Source organism: Syngnathus floridae, chromosome 6 (assembly GCF_059516105.1).
Source record: "Syngnathus floridae isolate MCC-2025c chromosome 6, RoL_Sflo_1.0, whole genome shotgun sequence".
NCBI lineage: Eukaryota > Metazoa > Chordata > Actinopteri > Syngnathiformes > Syngnathidae > Syngnathus > Syngnathus floridae.
Genome location: NC_142418.1, coordinates 12,438,187 through 12,464,489, shown reverse-complemented (window position 1 = coordinate 12,464,489; position 26,303 = coordinate 12,438,187). Strand labels below are relative to the sequence as shown.

The following is a 26,303-nucleotide window of genomic DNA, read 5'->3' as shown; positions in this document are numbered from 1 at the left end:
GCTCCACTAAGTATTCCCGACTTCAAAGGCAGCTTCAAGAGAAGTTGAACCAACGTAACACACCACAATATATCAATTCAACAGTTTTTTTTTAAATTCCAAACGTTTAAAGTAAAATAAACTGTAAAATATCCAAACAGCAAATGGAACAATTGAAAGAATACAACACACAATCTTCACTTGTGTTCCCAATCAGGGCGAAGGAGTCAAACTATTTTCTCTTGAGATGTGTAACTGAAGAGATCAAGATGATAGTAGTCAAAAAAAACTTCTGTCTTCCAAGCATCCAAAATAAGTGACAACATGGATTTTAAATGTTGAAAGTACAGGTTCATTTCTGATGTGCTGTTTGAGTCGGACTTTATATGCCACCACAAACTGCCTGGCTAATGACATAACTGCTGAGACAAGACTTAAGGGGGCAATGCTTCATCTCTAGAGCTTCCTGAAGGCCTAAACAGGATTAAAGAACCATGTAAAACAAGTTAAAATACAGTAAGGCACTTTTTAGGCAACTCCCAATTTAAATTCTGAGCAGAAATGTCAAAAAAACAGGACTTTGACAGTCAGCAAAACAGTGGCCAGCCAGCAATTTTGTTTGTAAATCTGTGCAGAAAAACGGTCAGAGGAACACGAGCTAACAGTGCTTGTAGTTCCAAAACAGACTCAATGGGCAACGAATAGGGAATGCGCTTCAATTAGGTGCTGCCTCCCAAAGCCCACAAGAAGTAACTACACATCCAGTTTTCAAACAGATATACTCTGATAAAAGGTGAATGTCAGTAACATATGTCAAAACACTTGTTTCATATTTTTGGACATGTGTACACTATTGAATACAGAAACAAAACAAATGGGACTGTAGAATGAGACCACTTTACAGTTTCTCTGGACGGGAGCCAGCATTAAAGCTGCACACATTTCAGATTGTGAAGGATGATTTTTAAGCAAATGTGGGGGGGGGGGGGTTCTTTCTTCCTATAGGAAGCCTTAGTGGAATGGTTTGTTGGAAAAGGCCAGCTATAATAAAGCATTTTATGTTTTTCAATATTGTTACAAAAGATTAAAGTAAAATCTTCAAGGAAGCAACCTGGCTCAGTTGAGTCTACACCGGGCAAAATGTCAAATTGTTTGTCATGAGCTAAGTAAAAAAAAAACAAAAAAAAACAATAATAATAATAATAATAAACACTAAAGATGTCAACTCCTGAACTATTCCAGACTGTTTGGCTTGAGGAACCTAAAAGTGAAAAAACTCAACGGTTTGGCGACATCAGGCCACAGAGATGAACATTCTTTAGGTCTTATGCACGCTTGCATGAAGGAGTTACAAAACACTCACTGTCTTCAATGGCAACCTGGGAGAAGATCTGGAAAACTAAAAAAATAAATCTTTTTAGAAAGTGATCCTTCACAATCATTCAAACGAGCCTATTGATTTGCACTGGATGGGGGGGATTTGTTCTTACATTTGATACATGGCTTCGACGAGGGTTGAAGGAATGGGAAGACAAATAGTGGTAGTAACCTTCCTAAACTCAAAAGTCATCAGTCCCAGCGACTAGTAGTACCTCTGTGTTACTTCTACGCTCCACTGTTGTCAGCCTCTATCTCCCAGGCGCAGCGGTAACACTATCAACTGCCTTCTCAGCAAGAAAATAAAAAGTTAGTGGACTGAAGTTGTCCTTGAATATTACAAAGAATCAAGTTCTCTATACTCATCCAAAAACTGACTCGACATCATTTGTTTAAAAAAAAAGAAAATCTTCAAAATGAGATTTGAAATAAACTAGTGGTTGACAAGTCCTTGGAGCATCATCATGAGGCGTCGCGCTCTCTTGGTAAGAGGGTTGTGGGGGTCCTGCTGGATGAATGCGAAGAGCTTTGGTCTGACTTGGGTCAGCACGGAGGCCATGTGATCTCGTGTTCGAGGATCACCGTGGTCCAGGTTCATCAATGCGTCCTCCAAGTAGCTGCACAGGGGAATTAGAATGACAGTCACTGACAAAAGATATATTCTGGCACAGAAAGACATTTACAAGTAAAACACAAAAGAGGGACAAGGTTTTTCTTATTGGTCGAGTCACTTAAGATTCAAAGTCAAACACTGTCCTCTACGGCCTTGCTGGCTACCAGCTCACTTGTGTTAATGTATTTGGTGTGGGATGGACTCATCATCTCCAGCTGCACCCTCTCCTCCTGCAATACTGCATCTCTCTTTGCAATTCATTGTTTCAGTCAGACATCTGGTGACCTGAGTGTCCACCAGCTTTACTGTCTCAGCAGTTTAAGTGAGCATTCATCTATATAGGCGCACCCTACGCTTTCCTGATCTATAGTGCCAGCTGGCCCCATATTCAGGCCAACACAGAAGGTCAACCCCGTCCACAACAACTGTAGGTACTCAACCCCCATTTTACAGACTCTCCTCCTTTCTGGGTATTTAATCAAATTGTTAGGTTATTGCAAATTTTCAAAACTTTAAGCAACTACAGGATATGGATGTCCACTATTCAATTTCTCTGGAGACTTTCAGCAATGATCTCGTTGCTAAGCTCAACAGGACAAATTTGTACTTGACTGAGCTAATAAAAGTTCATAATGAACCACACCCTCTTTCTCTACGGGGCCATAGCCCAGCTGCAAACCAGAGAGGTGTCTCAACTCTACACCAGGCTGTAAAAAGACATTGCTTTACTAAGGGAATCATTTGACTGCTAGAACATGAGAAAGGATGCACACACTGAGAGCAGAAGGGGACATAAAGACACTCTCTGAAGAGACATTAAGTATCTGAAGGAGGGGGGGAGTACATTCAGACAACCTGTACAAGACAACGAAGGAAAAGACTCAAGAGCAATACTGATCAGTCCAATCCAAAGTTAAAACAGCAAAATATTTGTTATTCACTAATTATTTCTATATTCTAGATTGTCACAGAGCGAACCATCGCCGCAAGCTTAGTGTGCTCTATTTAGCTCAGTTTGATTTGGGATGTCGATGACATTTGTATTTTTCCCTTTTTCTCCCACTTTGAATTGAACGAGTGTTCAATTAGTGAATTTTGGTAAAGAATGGCTCTGAGTCATACCTGATTTTGAGCTCTGAACGAGTGTTGAGGTTGGATGAGAGCTGCTGTATGAGTGACAGCAGCACAGGCTGGCTAAGAGGGCACGGCTGTTGTCCAAACACCTGCTGGGAGTCGATGGTCTCGCACACGTACAAGACCAAGTTCAGGTCTGTTGCTGACAGAGCCTAAACAGGGAGTAAGAATGATATAGTGTTCAGATGAAAACAATTTCAGAAAATCTTTCATCCCAGTCTTGTTCATGCAATACACAAATGGCCCCGGAGAAGGGAATGCATAAGAATGACATTTCTGCATAAATTGGTCATAAAATTTGATTATATCATTTAAGTTACAGCAAGGGATGAACATTTTTTTAAGCTTATAGCACAAAAAACAAATGAATTTCCACATTTATATTGGCCTATATGTAAACCTCACAGTGGACAAAAATTGGCAGCAAATAACCTCAACTGCAATTGGCACATCATACCTACACAATGATCTGAAACAATTTCTAAAATAAAAACATGAAAATAATGTTTGGGTGTTACTACTTGAAGAAAATGTATTCTAGTTCCTCAAAAGATTAGCTCCTGTTATTTTATGCAGAAATTAGTTCACATACTTTTTCCTTCAACTGTAAATACTGTACAGGTTGGTTTTAATGTTGCAATTTTCCCGCAGGAAAGCAAAAATTGCATTACATTAATTGTCCTGTTGTTCGCTGAAATAAAAAAGGATAAAAGCTCACAAATGAAAATACAAACTTGGTTCTTGTGTATAAGAGTTAAGAAAATCACAATGATGACATTTTGCTGCTGTGGATGTCAATGTGAATATGTTGTGCGTTACCTGCTGGAAAGCCTGGTTGAGTTGTCCCTGCTGAAGAAGCTGTAGGATGTTAGCTTGCTGCGTCTGGTAGTCTAGATGTGCAGTAGGGACGGGGGTCCCTGCTGCAGACCTCATTGCTTGCACGATGCTGGAGGTGACCACTGCCTGCTGCTCCTTCATTGCCAGGCTCACCTCCCCTTTGATAATGCGCTGTACATGACTAAGAATTGACTCCTGCAAACTGAACAAGAAAAGAAGAGTTGAGGGGTGGGATGCATAATGCAGCATACACTTTGTAGCTGGACATCAGATAATTTGGTTTATTTGGAAATTGAATGCTACAAATCTCATTCCCTAGAGTCTAAGTACTTTGTTTTATTAGTGGTCATTGTGTCTGGGTTGGAATAAAACAGACATTAATTGTCTTAAACAAAATACTAAAATTAACACAGAAATCAATGTAAGAAACAGACAACTGTGTTCTAACTGTAATTATGACATGAATGTCAAAGAAACAGATGGCACAGATGATGCATAACGTTGAGCAGATTGACGGTTTGCACGGGCAACACAATTATAAGATCAACATGTTCAATAAGTGAGATTTATAAAGATGAGGGTATTGAGCCAGCACTTTCCAAGATGTAGTATCTCAGCTTTCCAAACAAATAAACTCACACATACTGGTGATTGATGACTTGGACACTTACTTTCCCACCATCATCTGGATCTGATGTTGGATCTCAGCCCGGATGTTAGCTGTCACGCTATTGGCCAGTTGATCAGTGGAACTTTGGAAGGTGTCTATCATATGTTGCAGTTGGTCAATCGTGGGGTCTCGTGTTTCCTGCTCTCTCTGCTTTTTGTTCTTTGCATGGACCTCGAGCTGCTGTAAGTCTACAGAGAAAAACCAATAACTCCAATCTCATCCTCACACAAGCAAATAAGAAAAGAGCTGTTTCTCGGCTTTGTGTGAGTCTGAACCACGATATGATATGCGTAAAACAGCATTTCACCTGAAGGGACAAATAAAGATGTTTCTTAATTGAACAGGAACATAAATAACCACCCAATAAATAAAAAATAAAATCCGTGCCAACAAAACAGTCCTTGGCTCAAATAGAGTAGCAATGATGTTACAGTTTCGCACACAGTTATTGTCAAGTTTACGGGCTAGATTGTAAAACCTCAATTTTGTTAAGGGTTATCTATTAAATTTTAAAACTCCCCATTTATGGCCAAGGAGCTGAACCTCTCCCTCAGCAGAGAGAATTGCAACTTAGCTGAAGTTTTAATGAAGTTGCTGGTGTGAAAAGCACAACCTCAGAACTACTGGACATCATCTCAAAACTGCAGTGAGCTGGTAAAATGATCAGGAAAAACTGTCTGAGCCTTTTCCAAATAATTATTTTGGATAGATATCAGCATCCGACATGAAGCCTTTTTGAGCGGTGGCCCGGTCAAAATTGCTTTGGGCCCCTAATATTTGAAACATGATTTCATATTTTGCATCTTTATACTGTACAATTGGAATTCATGGCCATTATTTTTTATTTAGTGTATAATATTTATAGTAATATGCAAAAGAAAAATAGGTTCTATCACATAAACATACATATTTACAAACACATATATACACATGCATATGTACATACATATATATATGAATACACATACGCGTACACACACATACACGAATGTAGGTCTAGTAATCGCTAATGGACTTACATTCATGTGTTCCTTGCTTGAAACTTTCATTGATTTGCTGAAACATGGTCTGGCAGCCTCTCTCAAAAACAGGCAGCACAATGCTCTGGAAGGCATCTTTGTAGGCAGCCTGGATAGGACCCTGCATTGCCTCTGCTGCAGCTCGGCCAATTGCATCTGTTGTGTTCTAGGGACAAAGAAATAGCTAGTGTGAGCAAAGACCTAAATACGAAGAGAATCTACATGGCAATAAAGATCTTAGACCATGTAGATACAAACAAGTCATTTTAGGAGTGGTAATGAAGGTCAGACACCTACCTTGGATTTGACCACCTTGATAACATTGTCCTTCAGGGTAACCTCTACCGAGGTCAGTTTAGAAGAAATGGTGTTGCTTAGATGAGATGTCACTGGCTCCAGGCTCTTTGAAATTGCTAAAAAGATCAGAAAAACATTGGCCTTCAATCACCTTATTATGTTGGCAAGGTTTCCCTACCAAGCACAACTTGAATAGTGGTTATGTGAAACTTGCATTGAGTTAGGGTTATGATTTGAATGTGGCTTGTGGAGTTAAATTTGGGAGAGAAAAAAATAAAGACCAATACCAATAAGAGATAATTGTCCGTGCTAGAAGAAAATACTTGGAATGAGATTCAGACAGAAAAAAAAAATAAGAACCAACTTCTATGTTTACAGACAAGCTCATTTGTCAAGTGTACATTGGTGATCATCAACTTTTTGTGTTTTTCTTTACTTGGAGGAACAGTTTTCTTCATCTCCTCTCGAAGCACTTTGTCCATTCTGGTTGTTAGGGAATTGCAAAGGGTGTGGCTCAGCTGCTGGCTGAGTTGTTCCTGATGGTGTTGCTGAGTCCGAGTCTCTGCTAGAACCCGCTCTAGTCTGCACTCTGAAGTCATTGAAAGTTAAAGTTCACAAGAAAATAATGTTGTATACAGTAGTGGTTTTTCGCACAGGCAACATAGGCGGGCTGCCCAGGGCTGTATTTTTTTATTGTTACGTGTGGGGGGCGCCACAGTGCAAACTGCATTTGTTGTGTCAAACCAGTGACTGGTTCAAATGTGGGGTTACTCAGAATTATTACATGACAAGAACTGACAACTGGCTCCAATCTCACTAGATCTGAAGGATACGTTCTTGTTCCTGATGGCTGGTCAGCGCACGTTCTACTCGGGCTATGATGGAGCTCTGCATGGCTTCAATTTGTCCACGTAGTTCAGTTAACTCTCTTTGTTGTCCTCGGAGCAACATTACTAACTCTTGCTGCACATCTGTATTCATCTGCGGAGGCCATGAACAAAACGAATGAGATGAGGAAACACACTACTTAAAGACTAAATTGTGATGAAGAATGTTTAAAGAGGATACCAAGGTATTTTGCTCTGACTTTGTTAAACTAAAAAAAAACAGGGCACATAGTTAACCGTTTACATGATCTATTCCAATCTGGTGTTTAATTATTCCACCACATTTATTCAGAACATCCGTTTGACAGATGTGTGATGAGCGCAAATCTATAGCCCCTTTACCATTGCAGCGGTTCGACCACGAAATAGCCTGGTTTTGCGGAGTGGTTTTTCGTTACACTTTTTCCGGGCTGTGCAGTGACAATGGAATTGTCTCTCAGAAACTCTTGCAACGTGGTTCCAGAGAATGGGCTAAGGAGGTGCATGATATCATTGCTATCTGATTAATCAACAGATGTAGCAGTTTCTTAGTCAAATAAAGCATGAAATTTGCTTCATGAACCATCTGTTGTAATTTCTGACTCTGGATGACTTTTCTTGAACACTTTTGCTTTTTGTGAGTACTTTACCTGACTAGAGTCCAATTGTCTCAACTGAGGTGAGTCACTATTGGAAAAAAAGAAAAACAAAATTAAAAGAACGAACACAGGTTCATGAAGTGTGCCAATTCAATTACCATTCCTTGAGTTCTACATTGACATGAAACATCGACACACACCTGTCATCTTTTTTGGTCTTTTTCTTCAGCTTTGGTGAGCTTCTGGGTGAGGTTTTCCAGTCTTTAACAGGTATTCTGTGAGAGGAACGTGTGGCACAATTTGCAGAAGATGATGCTGAACCACCAACTTCATCCTCATGGTCACTAAAGCCAAACAGTGAGACAGTGTGTGTTAAAAAAAAGCCAAATGCCCTTGTGTACCTGAATTAACAGAGCACGTGTGTGTGTGTGTTACCTCTGCTCAGCACCAGGATCCTGACTGTCGTTCTGTGAGAGGCAATAGGACCGACATGCATAGGGTGAACTCAGGAGTCTGTCGTTTGAATCATCCCTTGAGCTGTGGCAGAGGTGTAAATCCACAGAAGTATTGAGATAAACAGCCACTAGACAAAGGTACATAGTACTAACAGGCACCTTAGTCATGCTGTTTCATGCCATATATTATTTGGATTTGATATGGGAACTCCAATGCAACTTGTCACAAAAAGGCTTTAAGTACCAAACCGAATTTCCACATATTCCTATACTGTTATCACAGTGCAATAAAGCATGAAGTCTATCAATGGTGGAAGTTATGAAGATTCAAATCATTTAAATATCCAAAACAAAATGTATTTACAGTACAGTGCACAGTTCACCAACAAGGCTGAACTATGAATAAACGTGAAAAAATCTTGTATTTGGATTTCTATATTTGTTAGTAATCATCTTAATATACCGATTGTAAATAAAATTGATTATGTTCAATGTGGAAAGAAATGCAGTCCGAATTTAATATTGGCCCATGCCTACAGATGAATGGTATTTTAAAGATTATTACCAGTCTCCCAGACTATTTTCTCTATTCCTTGTTTCCCTGGTGATGTCTGGAGCAGCTGGCCAAGAGGTGTGGCTGATGCTGTTCTCTGTAGACCCTCCTGCTAACCCAGGATTATCCTGAGATAAAGCGGTCTCTAGGAGAGATGGTGTTTGGCTAAGTCTGGGCTCCAACTCTAGAGACCCTCCAACAGGCCCATCTACACATCCAAGCTCAAGGGGCAATAGGCTGGAAAAAAATAAAGAAAGAGTGCATGTCTCAGTAATGTAAAAGGATCATGAGCACAATTAGCCAACGAGAACTAGAGTGGGGCAACAATTTCTCGCAATTATTTACAGTTTAATTAATGGCTGCATACGTCAAATCTATCCTTCATGAACAATGGTAATATTCAATTATATTATCATGCAGATGCTCTGGCACACAACCTACAGCACTAGCGTACGCACTTTGAGTCATTTTTAGTCCCTGGCTGAATGGGTCGCAATTATCCTGGACCAGGGAGTTAACTCAGTTGTTGCACTGATAATTAAGGAAAAGATTGCAATAATGGACTAGATATGTATCAATGTCGTAACTAAACTCTTTAGACCAGTGCTAATCTGAAAAATATGCATTCTTTTTAAGAACTTCATACATTTGACTTCACTGTGGTACCTGTGAAGGGCAGAAGCAGCAGAGGCCATACTATCAGTTTGAAGAGCAGACCGAGGTAAAGAATCCAGAGTGGACACAAGACCACGCTGGAGCTGCAGGGTCTGGGATGCAATCTCTGGAATGTCCTGGGACATGACTGTAGACGCTGAGGAGATAACATCAGGGGAGCGGGCCCTTGTTGGGGAGGCAAGGGGTGCCATGAGTGGAGAATCAAGAACCTGAGGGCTGTCAAGCGCAATTGGAGCGCTAGGGGATGCCAGTGTCTGCAAAGAGACATGGAGAGAAAAAACAAGAAAGAACATTGGTAATATTTGACAAAGTCTTAAGGTTGAAGAGTAGCTGGCAGATGTTGTGTCAGGTCATACCTGAATGCCTTCCAGTCCACGCAGGACAGTTGAAGCAGTAGAAGCAGGTCTTGGACTGCTACTAGAAACCGGAAGTGACAAACTGTTATCTGCACGGTTGGGGCTCTGACTAATGTCATCAGAAGTTCTGTCAAAATAAAAACATACCATTTTTTTCTCATGTGTTATATTGTATTTATACATATTACATTGGAAGGATGTTGAAAATGCTTAACACACGACAAACACAAGTTGGGGAAAGAAGTTGTTGACTTTGAGAAGATGGCGAAAGTTTGACTAATGATGCTGGTATTACGGTCCAATGATAGGCCACCTTTGTCTTGTTACATTTCAACTCAACAATATATTGACATTTCATCAAGTGGTTATTTTGGAACACAATAACTATATTTAATGACTCTCCAACCTCTCTAAATAGTATGTGATTGCATGCTTCAGCCAATGGCAAATGCCTTACAGACAAACCCAAATTAAATCCCATCAGCATTTATCATGATTTCCATTATGCAAAAAAAAAAACATACCTATTGGTTGAGTCGCTGATTGCTGTCACAATTGTCAGACTGCTGGCACTACTGCCAGGAGATGTAGGCACCTGAAGAGAAAGAACTGCAAATTTCAGTTTGCAAGAGAACACAGTTGTGCTCTGATTGATCAGCCACCGATCGTGATCGTCATGATTGTGCTCAGCTGATTTTCATGCAAAAGTGCATATGTTGTTCAATACCTCACATTGTATTTGCCAATTTTATGCTACAAATGCATGAAGCGTTTCAGATTTTAAAATTTCATACCGAAGTGTTTAGTGTCATGAAGGCATCAGGAGTCATCAATTTTGGCATTTGCTCATTGCCATTGGTTGTGTTTGACAGGAAGTCAGTAGGTGCAGGAAGTGATGAGATGTTCCTTAGGTCTGTCTGGGATCCACTCCCTGAGTCCTTGTCAGAATTCTGGTCTGTCAGATGGGTTGAAAACCCTATTGGGAACATGAAATAATTCATCAGAAAAAAACTGAAATCACCTTCATTCACATGGTCGGCCACTTAACATAATTGCCTAAGTGATATTTGAATATTTTTGGAAAACAAAAAAATCGTTTTGTTATAACACCCACCCGGTATTTTTATTGGGTCTTTTTCCTTCCGTTACAATATCAATAAATATTTGTGCTATAAAAATTGTTTATTTTTCTTGTATTCCAAAAAATATTGAAATGACTTAGGCAATTATACAATGTGGCCAATATATATAATTTTTATATTGAAAACTTGCTCTGATATTTCAGGGTCAACATTAAAGGAAGCGGTAACCATTTTGAGAGACCTGTTGTAATTGTGCAAACAAACAGAATAACATGTAACCCACCAAAACCATCTGGAGGATTAGAAAGGGGCAGACTAGTAGCGTTGGAACCCACATTAGGCTGGAACCAGATCTGGACATCCTGTAAACTCCTAAAACCACAAGATATTCAAGTAAATGATAAATGGAAACAGACATGCAGTTTTAGCTTATCTACTTAAGAGTAACCTTTAGCTTTTAATATTCAACTGTACAACAGGAAAACAAAGTACTTCCGATAAAATCTAATGGCGTAGAAGGAATGAAGCCCCCAAAAAACCCTTTACAGACCAAGCCACCATCCAAGGAGCACCCTATGTATGTTCCCTATGCCCACATATGAACCCTTGAGTAAGGCACTGACTAACACTTTATAAAAACTTGCGCTATTGAATGCTGTATACAAACTTTGAACTGGTACTTTGTTGAACAAAATACTGATTTGATCAGTGCACAAGAACTCACTTGGTATGAACACAGAACAGTTTAATCTGGATGCCAGATTTGGACTCTGTGGGCCCTTGAGTGCCCTCTGAAAGAAATCACATACAGATGGGAAAATATCAATCAATCATGACCATTGCGTTGTGTAAAAATGAATGATTATTAAATTGCGCCAGATGAAAAAGGGGCCTCCAGTTTGCCCCCAACCCACCACCAATATAAAAGCCTTCATGGACTCACCTGTTGTTGTGCTCTCACTCTCCTCCTCTGCAGGAAGAACTTCAGTGTGTCGCAAACGGCTTTGGGCAACATCTTGAACTCCAAAGCTAAGCACAGGATGGGTCAGCAGAAACTCAGACACGGCAGTGAAAGATGCCTTGCCTTTTCCCAGATCTTGTCTCAGTTCCATCACATAAAGAACCTGCCAAGGAGCCACACCAAGTTTATATTTAAAGAGTAGAAGTAGGCAATAATGTTGGTGGTCAAATAAAGAGCTTAATTTTTTTACAACCGATGAAAACAAAAACACTCCAAGTCAAGTCAAGTGTGTTTTTGCTCCTTAATCGGACATTGTACGCATTTGTTTACCCACCAGAAACCACAGCAAAATTACCCACAGTGCAATGAATAAATCCACAACTTAAAAACATCTTTTGACAATGACTAATCTTTCAAAAAATATTGGCTTGCTTCAGAAAGTGCCTATGGTAATATTGTTTTCATGTCTCCTATTTACTCTGCCAGCATGTCACTAGTTAGAAACTCATTTTGTCCTAAACAGTCATGACGACTATGATGATTGTTTGCATCTTATTGTGCTAACAGTTTACAAGTTAGCACATCTAACACATCTTGCAATCATTCACGTCAGGACTTTTGCATTCCAGAATATAAATCACAGCCAAGTATTTATCAATGTCTTAACACCTGAATTGGAATAATAATTACAAGAATGTTACGTAAATGGGGGAATTTGTTTTCTTTAAATCACACCAAACAATACAGTACATGAATTAAAGTTGTATCAATAATCGTTGTATAATCGAACACAAGCCCCTGAATCATAATCGTAATTGTTTTGTGAGGGGCCCAAATATTTCCATACAAAGTGAGCATTATATAAACATACTGACAATATTGCACTGACCTTCCTCTGTACGTCAGAAAGGACAAGATACTCAGCAGACAGGTCCAAACTTGCCTTAAGACTAGGCAGAATTGTCATGTTCAGTGGATCTGGAGAGAATCTACAAAAGAGGACTAATGATTAAAGGCTCCAACAAAGTTGGGGTGCTCTTACAACAAAAGGGCAAACATTTAATTAATGATTTTAGTGAATGTGTTTGTTTTTCCCCAGATTGTATAAGAGCAGGGATTCAGACAGTGGCAGAGCTACAGGGGGCTTTGTGGGGGCACTGGCCGCACATGAAATGCAATTGGACCCCCCATGTGCCAGAGGGGTAGTTACTGAGATAACACCTGGAGTGCAACTGAACGACTGAAGTAAAAACCTGATAGTCTGCAAACACGTCCATGAAACAGTGCACCACATCTTTAATTCTTGGTTCTGATCCGCTCCAGTTATAAGAAACCTCCAGAATGGAACACTATATAGAGAAACGAAGGAGTGACTGTAAATTAAACAGCAATAGATTCATATGTGTGGCTATCATGCAATTTGCTCATCGCAATCTGGACTTCTCGACTTACTCAGGGTCCTGCCTTTTGTGGTTGTCACAGAAGAGTAAACAGGAAAGGGGACGTCCACCATGAGGACGCAATTCATGTAGACATCTAATTAGGAAAAGAATTGAAAATAAAAAAAGACAAGGAGGACATTCTCCGACTCTGGAATAAAAGTACCAGGGAGGACATCAACTTTCAAAATTAAAGGTTCATTGTTCTGGCATACCTTGGCTTGTCCTGGCCCCCTTCTATATATATCTGCCAGAACTTTATGTATCCATCATGACTGGCTGTGGCTAACACTGTTCCATCTGGAGATAGGGCGCCTTCACTGACACGCTGGTTGGACAGTAAAATAACCACAATATTCGATTATATTAAATTAAATTACAATTATATTAAATCTACAACCTAGCAAAATGAGTCAAATAAACAGATTTATTTGGAAAGTTTCTTTGCAATGGTGGAAAGGCCCAGTGAGGATTTAACACAAGAAAAAAGGTACATTTCACAGAATATGGATTTGCGGTGACAGGTGATTCCCACGCGCAAATGAAGCTTCTCTGCACAATATGCAGCAAGTGGGTTCCCCCGTAAGCCAAGGATGCGTTGAAAACTGATTTGTCAACATAGCTTAGTTCGACTAGTGGGGGCATGTAGAAGATTACTGTGAAGAAAGGTTTTTGACTTGACTCTCCCTTTAAAAGTTGTTTTTCTATATCGTCAAGTATGTATCAAGTCCTACCTGGTTATATCCATCCACTGTGATGAGGCCTTCTTTCAAATCTGTGATATTAACAGGCCAACTTGCATTGTTGGCCCTCAAGATTTCAAGGTCCCACACTTCAGCCTGGAAGAGCAAATAATACAAGATATGTTAAATGCACACACTCTATCGCCTGCTAAACAGCTCAGTCAAAGGAGAGGGCTTTAAGTTTATGATTAATACGCTAGACTCAAGGTACGTTATACCCTCGCGCAGCTTTTTCAGCGATAAAGCAGTTTCAAAACGTTACGACAAATAAAATAATAAAGTGGGAGATGCTCTGGAAAAAAAGCCACTCGAAGCACCTATGTGTGACCTCAAGCTCTACCGAGTCTTTTGTGATATTTACAGCACACTTCATTATTACTAATGACTGGCATATGAAGTTGCAGGTTTTGCAACAAAAATTTCTGAATCGAAAATTGTTTCTGAATCGAAAATCGTCTCTGAATCGAATCAAGACCCTGAAAATTGGAATAGAATCGCTAAACACTTAGAGATTCGCACCCTTAGCCACTCAGCTAAACATGCCGAGTAGTATGCAAAGTAGCACAGAAATGTTCATCTTCAGAAAAACTGTTTAGGGTTCTGACCTACTTTTAGTAAAGATTTAGAAGAGTGGATTAGTTGTGCTTGAGTACTTTTTTGACAAATACTTTATGAAACCCAGACACACCCAGACTATCTCCCACAAAAGCTAAGTCTGGAGACCCCTGCCTTACGCTGACTCCATTGTGCCTAGTTTTAGTGCAAGATGCAATACTAACAGAAGACTGGTATTTGCTTCAGGTCACGTTACATTTTTTAACATTAGACAGATACCCTATCTTCATGCAGAAGAGCCAAAGTCTGGCTGGTGTCATCTTGGTTGTCATCATTTTCATCTGGAATGAAAGGACACCAGATGAGACGCCGATGCAAGTTCAGCGGAGTGTCCTGTGGCCTTTGGATGTGAACAACTATTTGATCTCTTCGGGCCATGGATTAAGGAAAGCAAGATGAAGCAAACGTTATTTGTGCATGTCTGCATGATATTACAGGATACAATTACAGCTCAAAAGTATTTGGATGACAAGACTGATTCTACAAAAAATAATGGTAAGTAGGTATATAAATTGGATGAAACAAAAATGGTAGAGCATTTCTGAAGCTGAACTTCAAGTCAGGATACAGTATTGTACTGCTGGTGCAGGTGAGTTCCCAAACCATCAGGTTGCCAGCTTCATCTACACAACCCAACAGAGGCGAGTCAAGGTGGGCGAAAGCCAGATCAGTGACTGCACCAGTGAAGCCTTTCAGTAAGCATCGCTCTGCAGAGCCCACACTCAAAACGCGTATCATAGCCTGGTTGTTGGCTCCTGAGGGAAGGTATGATAGAAAACACATTGAGTGCAGAAAACACAAGAAATGCAAAACACACAAGTGCGGAAATGCGTGTTCAATCAGTTTAATTTAGCATAAACAAAGCAAATTACTGACGTGAGAAAAAGCGTAAATCATTTCAAACGGCCACTTGTCTGGCTTTGAGAAACAAGAAATTCAAGAAAAAAACATGGCAGTCAGTTGCTTTAACAGAGGGGGGTATGGAATCACTCAATTCTGAGGAAAACAATATTGAAAAATGCAAATAACAAAAAACAAACGTATATAGCAAACGCTGTCTCATTGTCTTGGGGAATTCTAAGTAGCTAAGAATGCTTACAGATTGCTTATTTTGGCAAATTAAAATATGTAATTCTTTCATTTGATAAAATGTTATTTCTTTGGGTACATGTTAAATATTGCAATATCATAATCGCTATATTCAACAATATCAGGTTTTTCCAATATCTACAGCCCTCACGACAATAAAGAGTAAAGTGTGGATATTTTGAAAGGTGGGGCTGATTCCCAATCACTTGAATGGACCTGGTAGGGTGGGCACCACTCATTCACATGTTTTTACAACTGTCACTTTTTCCATCCACAGCTAGATGAAATTATAAATATGGTTACCGGTTAGTATGCTTGCAAAACAAATTGACTGCATACACTGCATTTTCATTACTTGACAGCAGGTGGCTGTCTTGCTTGCTTCAAAATCAGAATTGTTTTGTTTTACTCTATGAAAGCTTCTGTGCATTTAGATTGGCTATGATTTGCGATGTCATCACAATCACTGCAAAACCAGTGGCCAAGACCGGCCATTAGTGAAATCTTGTGGCAGAACTTTGCACACTGCCCAGTTCCAAATCATCACTCAGTGCGCACCAGCCCTTAGATAGAACTAACACAATACCCATGTTTGTCTTCACTGGTTAATATATAGTATTTCATATTAAATTTAATCCCAGACTCTTACCTCTAATTGCATATGCCATGAAGGAATTTGACACAGCAATAAGTCTGCCATAATGATACTTGTGCTCCCAGTCGTACTTGGCAACAGGCTGAATCTTCACCTAACAGAAAAAGAAATTCACAATTTGAAATTATTTACAATACAGAAAGGTCTTATTACTTAGTATGTGATCTGTGGGTAGGCACTTGGATTATTTGGGTGGGCAAAACTAAAATGTTGCTTTTCCTAAATAGGTTACGTAAACAAGATATGGTTTAATTTTGAGAACGGAGTGGGAGAGAATAAAATCACAGCATCCAATTTCTGTAGGGGGGTCCGGAGTCGTTACCTCATGAAAAATAAATAAAATACTAATCACGTTAGCCTTCGGTAAAATTATTTTATAACCAACAAGCCAACTCCAGTGACTCGCAACAAATCTGCTAGAATTAGCCTGAAGCTGGCCAACTGCCAACGTTAAATGACCCAGTGATCTGGTCATTTAAAAGAAACGCGCAGCCTTCAAAACGTAAAAACTCATGTTGTCGTGGTTTGCTGATGTACAGAAGCATCGCTAAGAACGCCAACACATCAAAATGGCCAATTAGTGTGTTTTTTCCATGTCTAATGACAGAAAGCTATGAACGCTCCCCCCAAAATTTTATGCAACTGTTTTTTCGACAGTTTTCATTGGATGGGGAAATGATTCTTCTGGGTGGACACGGCTTATGTCGGGGTAGGCAATGTCCACCCGCAGACACGCCCCCAATTACGAATTACAAGACTGGATTTGTAAAGGTCAGATCAACTGAAAACGAGGTCTGCCAGAACTAAGGCCAATTCTTTGCCAACTCAATCGCGGAAAGAAAAATGTTATGAAGGGAAAAGCTTCTGTACAGTTTTGAGAGTTTTTCCTTGCCCTACTGGGAGATCAGATCAAGGGATGTAGAGAATAATTATCAACTATGGCCATGTGAAGCCCTTTGAGACACGTTTGTGATTAAGGGCTATATAAATAAGATTGACTTGACTTACAGATTGAAGAATATAGAGCTGCGGAATGTTCGTGTGGTGCAGGGATTTCTACATTCACTAATTTCATTTTATGCTCGCTGTTACCATTTATGACCCGCCTTAGCAAACGAGTCAGCAATCGCTCAGGTCAAATAGATTCCGAGCTATGAAGAAATAATGGCCCAGTATCCATGACGTCCCTCATGCTCACTGCAAGTTAAGTTTGAAAGTAAACAACTGTAGCTTTATAAACTTTGTCTTTAGGTGAGTAACACACGAAGAGAATGGTTAATTTTTTTTAGTCCCATTTAGTCATCTCTTCTACAGATGCAGCAATTAATCGCTATCAAATTTATTGACTACTATTTTGATAGTCAACTCATCATTTAGAGACCTCGTTTAACGAAAGATTGTCCAAATCCTATGAGGGGGCGTAGCGGTTGAGTTGTGCATGGCATCTCAGAATGGAAACACCAAATAATCGCTTTTCCATGATTATATGAATTATGAGATCGTCTGGAGCCAAAATCGTAATCATGATTAAAATTTGATTAATTCAGCAGCCCAATATTGAGTATCGTTAGACACAAAAATGTGAAAATGTTCCAAATATAACAGTGACCTATGTACTATGTGCACTTGAAAAAAAAATCAGCAGAAGTGTCAATCTATAAATCCATTGTATCCTACCACTCACTAAAAATAACAACAGGTAGAGAGAGAGAAAAAAAAGGGAATATCCAAAATCTTACCATGTTACTACCTCGAGCCTTGCTGTTAATGCTCGATTCCTGACTCGCCACAATCTCCACACTGTCCGAGATGATGGGGATGCAGGTAGACTGATCATCTCCAGAAAGGCGACTGAAATTGGAGCAGCCATTGAAATAAAATTACCTCATCCGAAACTCAAGACAACAAAAACTTTTTGACATTTTTAGAGGTAAAAATTTAGGAATGGAAGCAAATGAAAATGTTCAAGTGACAAAAGAAACAATTGATAAACAGACATTATCTGGATATCCTGAGCAATGCTGTTGACTGCGGAAATAGGTCTGGTCGAGTCCGATGTCAAATCACCACCTCCGAGAAGACCTGCTGTTCCCAATAGCCCGTTGAGTTCTCCATTAAAGGACAAACGTCTTTGACCATCACTTGCTTCTGTATCTAAGGAATGAAATACATTTCTCTCAGGCGCTTTCATTATAACAAAAATGATCAACATATATCTACTACCACAAAATGACAATTAATCCAACTCAAAAATTTATGGTTGACCACATTGCAACAGTATGGTGTACCAAGAGTTACTATATAGTCTCCAACCTTAACGTTTCAGGAAAAGTTCAGAGGGTTCAGATATCCTCAAATATAATGGATATTAAATGTTTAACTCATTTTACTGAATCTGTTCGTATGTTTATTATTTGCAGGTTTGAGTAACTTTTTGTTTTTTATTAATTCATTTGAGCTATTTTGTCATTATTTAAGCATTCTTTTGGGGGGGTCAATTGTAAATCGATTGTATTTTCGGATTGTTGTCTGTCTGTGCCACAAATTGTCCCATGGGCACAATAAAATCTTGAATATTTGATAACCCCCCCCCCCCCCCAGACACACACACACAAACAATTCAAAACGCACTGAGACAAACAAATCCTTCATGCACTTCACCAATCTTTATGCTTGATTTATGTCAACCTTAAACTACACATTTCTAGTATCTTGCTAATTGATAAGTTTCGTTTAAGTTGGAAAAACAGCCTCATACGCTCCAATCTAGCTTTTAACACGAGTCCAGCAGCACACACAAAACATTCACTCCATCGACATATGAGAATATATATTATCCAAAGTTAAATAGTCACATTTCCTTGCAAAGCAATTTGACAAAAGAAAAGCAGGACCGACGCCTTTCGATTTATCTTACGCCAGAAACACAAACGCTTACAGCGCAGTTGGTAGAGTATTGTGAAGTACATTCAGACATGAAATCGACCCTAAATCAAAAATTGACAAGCATGAGGAATTGTGTTAATCTGAAATGTTGTTAATTCGACAGTTAACTTGTTATTGGTGGATACTAAGCGACTGTGGCCATAGTAAAATCTGCATCAATGCGTGTGGCTAGTGTTGCATTAGCTTCTGCGGCCTAGACGAGCGCCCCCACTTTGCATTGACGGTCAAACTCACCAGTATTGTTCCCAGGACGGTCGAGCTTAAGGATATCCCGGAGATGCTGTGTCGCACCTTCAACGTCGATACTAGCGCTGAACGCCATGGCTGAGGGACTGGGGGGAAATAACGGGGGTGAGGAATAATTTTGGTCTGAAGTGACGCCGTCAATATTCACTTCGTTCACCCGGAGCAACGGCTAAAACTTCCGGTCCGCAGGATAAATGCTCCGGCTAGTATCTGAGCATGGCTGGTAAGGGTTAGTTCCTACCTATACGTACTACTCGGACTAAGAAAATAAAACATTGGTGACCCCATCACAAAGTCGGTATAGCAATAGTTACGTATGGAAAGGTTCGTTTTTAGGTGGGTGTTTTTTGTGCAAAGTGGTGGAAAACAAATTCAGTTTCTGAACATTGACAGTAGAAGGCGCCAAATACTGATATAACTAACGTCACTTATTATGCAATACAAATAGTTGGAAAATTCGACATACTGTAAAATAAATTTACCAATTTACCATCCTTCATTAAAACGGGCCAAAATAATTTTATTTTGAAGTGATAATACTTGATAAATTGTTACAGTATTCCCACAGGCGACTTCTTTCGCTTGCATTGTCATTTATAATATGATTTGATTTGTATCTGCAATACAGGCGTCAAACCTCAAGGGCCACTATCCTGCTTGTTTTAGATATGGAGTGGGGAACAAACCTTGTTTAAATGATCAGGATATATATCAGGCTCCTGCAAATCTTCTGTTGAACTGATTCTTTGGTTCAGGTGTTTCGGAGGAGAGAAACATAAAAATTACCATGCAGGATAAGTGGCCCTCGAAAACTGGAGTTACAGGAAGACACAACAATCAACATTTTTTAAACACCACAATTGTTTACATATATTTATGGAACACATGTAAACAGTCCCAAGTGGCTAAAGTATGTGAATTTCTGATTTAATGAACAGTTAAATCAAACATTTCCTGTGTAGTTGCACAACAGACAAGAGAAATTTTGCACCATTCCACTTACCAAAACCTTTTGTTCAGCAATATTCTAAGGATATCTGGGGTGAATTGCGCTCCTGAGGCCATGCCACAGAATCTCAACTGACTTCAGATCGGAAGTTAGACAACGCAACTTTAGAAGGCGTATTTTCTTTCGTTGTAGCGTTTTAGTTGGTTTATTTCTGTCCTGTATCGCTGTTGTGTAATGTGGCCCACTTTCTGATGCGCTTCAATAAGAAGACAGGTGGCTTTCAATTTAATTCGCTTGCAAAACATCTTGGTAAATTTGACAATACCAATGCGTCTACGCCCAGAGCTAAGGCTGTCCCAAACTAAGATGCTGCTCCGTCATACTTTACAGTTGGGTTGAGGTTTTGATGGGAGTGGTGTGCTTAGCATCGCACGCTCCTTTTAAAGAACTCAACTTTTGTTTAATCTGTCCACACGAGCTTGCCAATATTGGTGAGGAACATCCAGCTTGAACAATCCTTGTACTCCTCTGCAAACTACAAGCGTGCAGCAATGGTTTTAGCCACTCGTAGAGAAAAGTATCAACAGTGCTGAACTCTCCATTCATATTCAATCTACAAACCATATGCATTCAAAACTTTGCTTGTATTTGAAAGAGTTGTTGTTAAGCCTTGAGGCTGATATGCAAAGACAAGTCACACCATTATGAAAAAAAAATGTCTGGGTTTATTGTGAATTTTGGCTTCTGTCCATGTAAATTGCCAAACATTTCTGTGTAATAAAGCAAGACGGATGGAGGGGAGAAATGTAGAATAACACAGCAAACTCGGACATTGTCTTAAATGAGTCTTTGGTGGCATGACAATGAGAACCTGACAGAAAGCATTGTATGAATTGTAAAAACGTAACCCATCCTAAAGAATAGAGTGACTCCAGTGGCATCTAAACCTGACATGATGCTAAACTGATCTGAGCCAAGTTTGATCTAAAACTAGATGAAAGAAGTCAAACGGAAACTGAGGAGAATGAATTAGAGGTGAGGAGCAGAGTTTCTTGGATGGTGTTTGGTCTGATGGGTTGGCCGATGTCAGCAGAGGAGGAAAAAAAAGTTTCATTTGTACTGTCTGAGATGGATTGGGGTCAGTGATCGACAATTTAGATTCCGGTGTTCACATGCTTGTCAAACAAACAAAAGCAGACGGCAGAAGGGAAGCATGAGCTTTGTCCCATCTCTCCATGGCCAACCCTCCCCTCCACCACTTCGACTTGCCCATGCCCACCAGAGTCGAAAAATCATTCAGGCAAAGTTGTGAAGAGCCAGCCTGAACATCTCGTTGGTGCACACCCAAGCACTATTGATTTCCTTCAAGAGGAAAATCTGATGAAAACCCATGATTTGATCGTTGTCAGCCTGCAAACAAAAATAGCTACTGTTGAGATAGCCACCAGCATGTCCGTTGCAGCAAACGTGATTTCACTCATATACAGTAGTTGCAAACAAAATCAGAATAAAAATGTCCAGAGTCAATTTCTTTTGTGCCAAACCTATTTTCGTCACAAGTACACCTTTAATTTGGCATTTGTAGCTCTACTTACTTTGAGCTGTCCTACAACCATACTCAGGACGCAGCTGTCTGTAGTTGGCTGGTGGTCATGTGCTGTAATAGTATGCCCTATTTTTTTGATGCCCAGATTCTGTCTCACATACACACACAGACAAGCACACACAAACACAAACGTGAGGAAAGTTCAAACATAATATAGTTGAGATTTAAGGTAAGGTACCTTTGCTTTGATAGTCTGATCAACATGGGAATTTTTGCAGATTCATGAGCTGACTGCAAATGGCTCATTATTAATTTAGCTATGTCCACAAATTGCAATGAGTTGTCGGTATTGGAATTAATAATGGCCGATCTCGATCTGTTCAACTGTAGATGTAGGTAATTTTAGGAAATGATTAGGGCAAAAATAGTGTGTCAAAAACCAAGGCTATTATTTTAGCAATGCTGCTATAGCTTGGGTCGGTGTGAGCAATCATACCGCCAGCAGCCATGCAAGCGACATCGTCAATGTAAACATTTCGAGAAGAAAAACTTACAAGGAGTTTCTTGGTAATTGCATCCTTGCCGCAGATTTTTTCCCCTTCCCAGGTTAGTAACGACTCTGCAATCTGTGTGACAGACAGATAGATGTGTTGATGTGACAAAAAATGAGATTGACACCCCTGTGAGCCAAAGTTGCACTTACATACAGATCAGCCAGTTTTGCTCTGTCACTTTGAAACAACTGGTAGTAGTGTCGCACAAAGCCAGTGCCTATCTGCTCCCACAAAGGCGGGTCCTGCATCCTGAATAACGCTGCAAGGGATACAAACAAAAAGGATCACAAAGACGTCATGTGAAATGGCCAAGGGCCTGCACAAAGAGCTGTGTTCAACTTCAGCTGCGGTAAGATTTCAACTGACACCCATCATTCAGCCATCCTTTGTACACTAGTCAGAAAAATTCCCTGGCCTGTACCACAGAGATTTGGATACATGACCAATAACTTATGTTATAAAGGTAAGACACATGACTGTAGCCCGATGGCCAGTCACATTTCATCACCAGATTAGTATGTCCAATCATGTATAGATGACAATGAACAACTGCGTACAGACAAAATCTGTCTCCTCATGGGAAACATTTTTCTGATTGTTTTTATTTCTATTCATAATGAAAAATGTAGAGCAACACGCACCAACACCTTGACACTTTGTGACAGTGTCTCATCCCTATAAGAAAAACTATTGGAAGTTGAAGTGTAGCTAATGGTAAATAATCATTTCAATCATTCCAAATATGTTAACATAAAAGTGTGTTAGTGCATTGCTGGGTGTGTTAAGTAAATGTTTTTACAAAAATTTAATTGATTTATTGTTTGAGGCATTGATTAGTGGTGTATGCAAGTTTGTAATACTTTGATTTTACTGAGATTAGTACACAGTCATATCTATTGTACAGTGTCAAGATACTGAATATGAAATAACGACAAAAATCTAAAAAGAAACACATGCATTAAGAGTATCTTATACGACTGATACAATTAAATTAATGATTGAATGAGGTAGCTTGTAATACGTATATATATTCATTTGGGTCAAAGCTACATTAAAAAAATACGTATCTACTTAGCTACAGAAAACAAAACATACGGTACTATATCTAGCATGGAAAAGATGAGTACTAACGGTCTGCTGTGTTGTTCTTCAAAATAAAACAAGCGCATAATTAACTGTTTATTAACAAAAGTTACCTGGAATAAAGCAGTTGACTCTGTAAGAGCTATAATCATATGTTGCGTATGTTTGTTTTTCTTTCTTTCTTTATTCCTGCGTGTAAATTGTGAGACAGACGGGCTTAAACATGTTTTACAACGCCCAAGTGTGTATGAGCAGGATAAACGAGTCAGTGTGACACAGCAGGGCGTTTCGTTAGCACGCGGGACATCCAGCCATCGAGTTGTGTACTTCCACTTCACCTCTTTCGACCACAGCATATTGTTATCGAAGACGTTTGATGACATCATAGTTGAACAGGGGACTCAATAAAACGCACTTTCGCGAGGTCTTCTCCCATCGCTTAATATGCAAGCGAGGGTGAAGAATGGCTGGGTTATTTTTAACGTTCATAGCAGACATGCCTGCATACGGACAAGTTAGCTATAGCGTCCTCGGATTTAGCCGATGAGCCACCTAGCCAATGGCGGTACGCGCTATTAAAGCAATAACATATTGTGAGTTTCATCTCTTCCGACCCCTGTAGACGCCTGGCATGGTGGTGTCTTTGTGTGATATTTAACTGTGTAGGTTTACTGATCCATAGAAATACTCTGTCCCAAAGTGTAGATGTCTTCACCGTTAAGAGCAAACAGCACTGGCTAGCTAACGGACATAGGGAAGCCCAACTCGACTAGGAAACTATCACAATTCAGCAATATCAAACAATGGCTCCTATATCTACAGTTGAACAAGATTAAGTTCGAATGGAACCAAAAGTTTTTGGTTTAAATAAACAATCCTCACCTCGTAAACCCGGGCCGGGTACAGATGAGACAGTGCGACTTTTACGTACGCGGTACGCACCAGAAGGAATCCGTCTTTTGGCCCGGTGTATTGTGGGCGTTGTAGTATTTAAAACGAAAACAGTTTTCTACGCAGTTCCAGGCTAGTTGTCATTGTAAAACCCCGGCAAAACCACACATAATATCTAATATTATGTTAATCCGGGGCCACATAACATCTCTTATGTCCCTTGGCTTTTCATTCTTTATTTTGGACAGACGGGTGGGCAATTTAAATTCCATTGAACCTGTTAGAGTAAATGATCACCTACATACAGCCTGCAGGTATTTACAATTCCTGAACAAAGTCATTGTACAGCACAGCGGGCATTTGCACTCTCGTTTGAGTCCTTCACTCGCGAAATCGTCAAAGTCTTCTATGTGGGCTTGTCTAGCGGGGATGCAGCTCGCAAACTCCTTAAGATTTGCCAGGGGAACCGCGCCTTGGCTCTGGACTTCCGGACCATTGCCCGACTAAGCTTGTGGGACACCCAGGCTGTAATAGACACGTTCTATCACAGCTTGGAGGACTGTTAGAAGGATGAAATGAACTCCCGACCATCCTCAGCGAGGCTATTGACTTGCGCAAATTGACTGTCGAATCCAGGTGTAGAGAACGGAACTGAGCGGGTCAACCCCCCCTTTCCGAGCCCAAAACTGTGGATGGACCACCCGATCCGCGGCCTCGTCGCATGGCGGTTGGGCATGACCCCAGAGGAATGCCAGCACCGCCTTCACTCGAACCTTTGCCTGTGCTGTGGGGGGCCATGGGCATTAAGCGGCTACATAGCCGGTCAAAGGACTGGGTTCACACGGCGTCAGCGAGTCTGCGTGAGCTCAGGTATCGTATCCCCTCCCACCTGCCAAAAGACCTTGCTTCCGGCCTGCCTGTTGCTCACTAATGACGCTCATGCCGACTGTCCTCATTGATTCCGGAGCAGAGGTGAACATTATGGATGAGGAATTGGTCTGAAGAATGAAGGTGGGCAGCCTTCGTCTGACTGATCCCGTACCCATACACGCCATGGATGGGCGCTACCTGGGCATGGTCACATGTCACAACCCCTATAACCATACTGCAATCTGGAAATCACCAAGTGCTCATACAGTTCCATCTTTTGTGTCCCAGGCCAATCCCTAATCCTGGTCCATCCATGGCTATGTCAACACAACTCCAATATAGACTTTGAGACTGATGTAGTGCAGGAGTGAGCGACAATTGCCACCAGAATTGCTTTAATAGAATTGCTGTCCCTGTCCACCGTCATTCAGCCAGCCTGCCTCCCGACGTCTCATGTGTCCTCCTACTACTACGAGCTTCAGGAGGTATTCCGCAAGGCCACCTAGTTACTACCCAATCGTCCTTATGACTGTGACTACTCAGCCTGAGAGCTCCTCCACGGGGCCATCATCTTCACTAAGCTGGACATGAGTGACACAACACAAGCATACATGACTGATGTCATAGCACAGTAATTTCATGTATCGGATATTGTTCTTAAGAGCAGAAAAAAGCTCCTCGGTTTTAATCAGAACATTTTGTATATTAAAAACACAATGGCACTTTAAATCCATATCCCAGTCAATTGCATTGGCTTTTCAGTTGGTATCAGATGTGGGAGATTTATATATTTGCGTGATGTCATATCAAATCTAAAAAAATTAGAAACTTAATGGTGATTTTTGAAGTTCTTGATCATTCCCAGTGATCCGGATTGTTCTGCAGTGTGCACAATGGCCACCGGTTGCCAAAGCAACAACAAAAACACCCATATATAATAGGACACAGCACGCCTGATCATTTTTCCAGTCGCTCGTTTTGTCTCGCTCACAGAACACCACACAAAACAACACAAACTTAAAAATGTCATCAAGAAAATCAAGTGACTATTATACAACAATAAACCCCCATTAAAGATTTCATACTACGCCAGTATCCAACAACACACGAGTCAACTAATTCACTTTAAAACCATGGCATGTTTTCAGTGGGATTTACTCGCCATATTTGCCTTTTACTTACTCTTATCCGTTATTATATCAAC

General features: G+C 40.2%; 2 protein-coding genes and 1 long non-coding RNA gene across 5 annotated transcripts; 1 reads left to right on the top strand and 2 right to left on the bottom strand.

The window, feature by feature from the left end:
- Positions 1-72: 72 nt before the first annotated feature.
- edc4 (enhancer of mRNA decapping 4) lies at positions 73-19,398 on the bottom strand. 2 transcript variants are annotated; one of them, XM_088378781.1, is made up of 30 exons: positions 19,195-19,398; positions 18,012-18,168; positions 17,754-17,865; positions 16,009-16,108; positions 14,839-15,025; positions 14,490-14,637; positions 13,647-13,751; positions 13,128-13,240; positions 12,926-13,009; positions 12,727-12,822; positions 12,363-12,462; positions 11,456-11,636; positions 11,237-11,303; positions 10,796-10,884; positions 10,225-10,406; positions 9,955-10,025; positions 9,431-9,557; positions 9,066-9,328; positions 8,412-8,636; positions 7,827-7,928; positions 7,592-7,735; positions 7,443-7,479; positions 6,760-6,907; positions 6,363-6,515; positions 5,927-6,042; positions 5,630-5,795; positions 4,612-4,798; positions 3,923-4,142; positions 3,092-3,255; positions 73-1,973 (listed from the first exon to the last, which is right to left on the bottom strand). In XM_088378781.1, the coding sequence occupies exons 1-30, from the start codon at positions 19,280-19,282 to the stop codon at positions 1,790-1,792; spliced, it is 4,116 nt and encodes a 1,371-aa protein (XP_088234907.1). In that variant the 5' UTR covers positions 19,283-19,398; the 3' UTR covers positions 73-1,789. The 2 variants fall into 2 exon arrangements, with proteins under 2 accessions (XP_088234907.1, XP_088234908.1); XM_088378782.1 differs by having other exon boundaries at positions 9,431-9,491.
- Positions 19,399-20,857: 1,459 nt separating this feature from the next.
- nutf2 (nuclear transport factor 2) lies at positions 20,858-24,389 on the bottom strand. 2 transcript variants are annotated; one of them, XM_088378796.1, is made up of 5 exons: positions 24,221-24,389; positions 22,405-22,514; positions 22,256-22,327; positions 21,751-21,849; positions 20,858-21,565 (listed from the first exon to the last, which is right to left on the bottom strand). In XM_088378796.1, the coding sequence occupies exons 2-5, from the start codon at positions 22,501-22,503 to the stop codon at positions 21,452-21,454; spliced, it is 384 nt and encodes a 127-aa protein (XP_088234922.1). In that variant the 5' UTR covers positions 22,504-22,514; positions 24,221-24,389; the 3' UTR covers positions 20,858-21,451. The 2 variants fall into 2 exon arrangements, with proteins under 2 accessions (XP_088234922.1, XP_088234923.1); XM_088378797.1 differs by lacking the exon at positions 24,221-24,389 and adding an exon at positions 23,452-23,607.
- LOC148396586 (uncharacterized) lies at positions 23,622-26,194 on the top strand. Its single transcript, XR_015859060.1, has 2 exons — positions 23,622-23,931; positions 25,388-26,194. It is a non-coding gene; the product is annotated as an uncharacterized LOC148396586 (long non-coding RNA).
- The last annotated feature ends 109 nt before the right edge of the window (positions 26,195-26,303 follow it).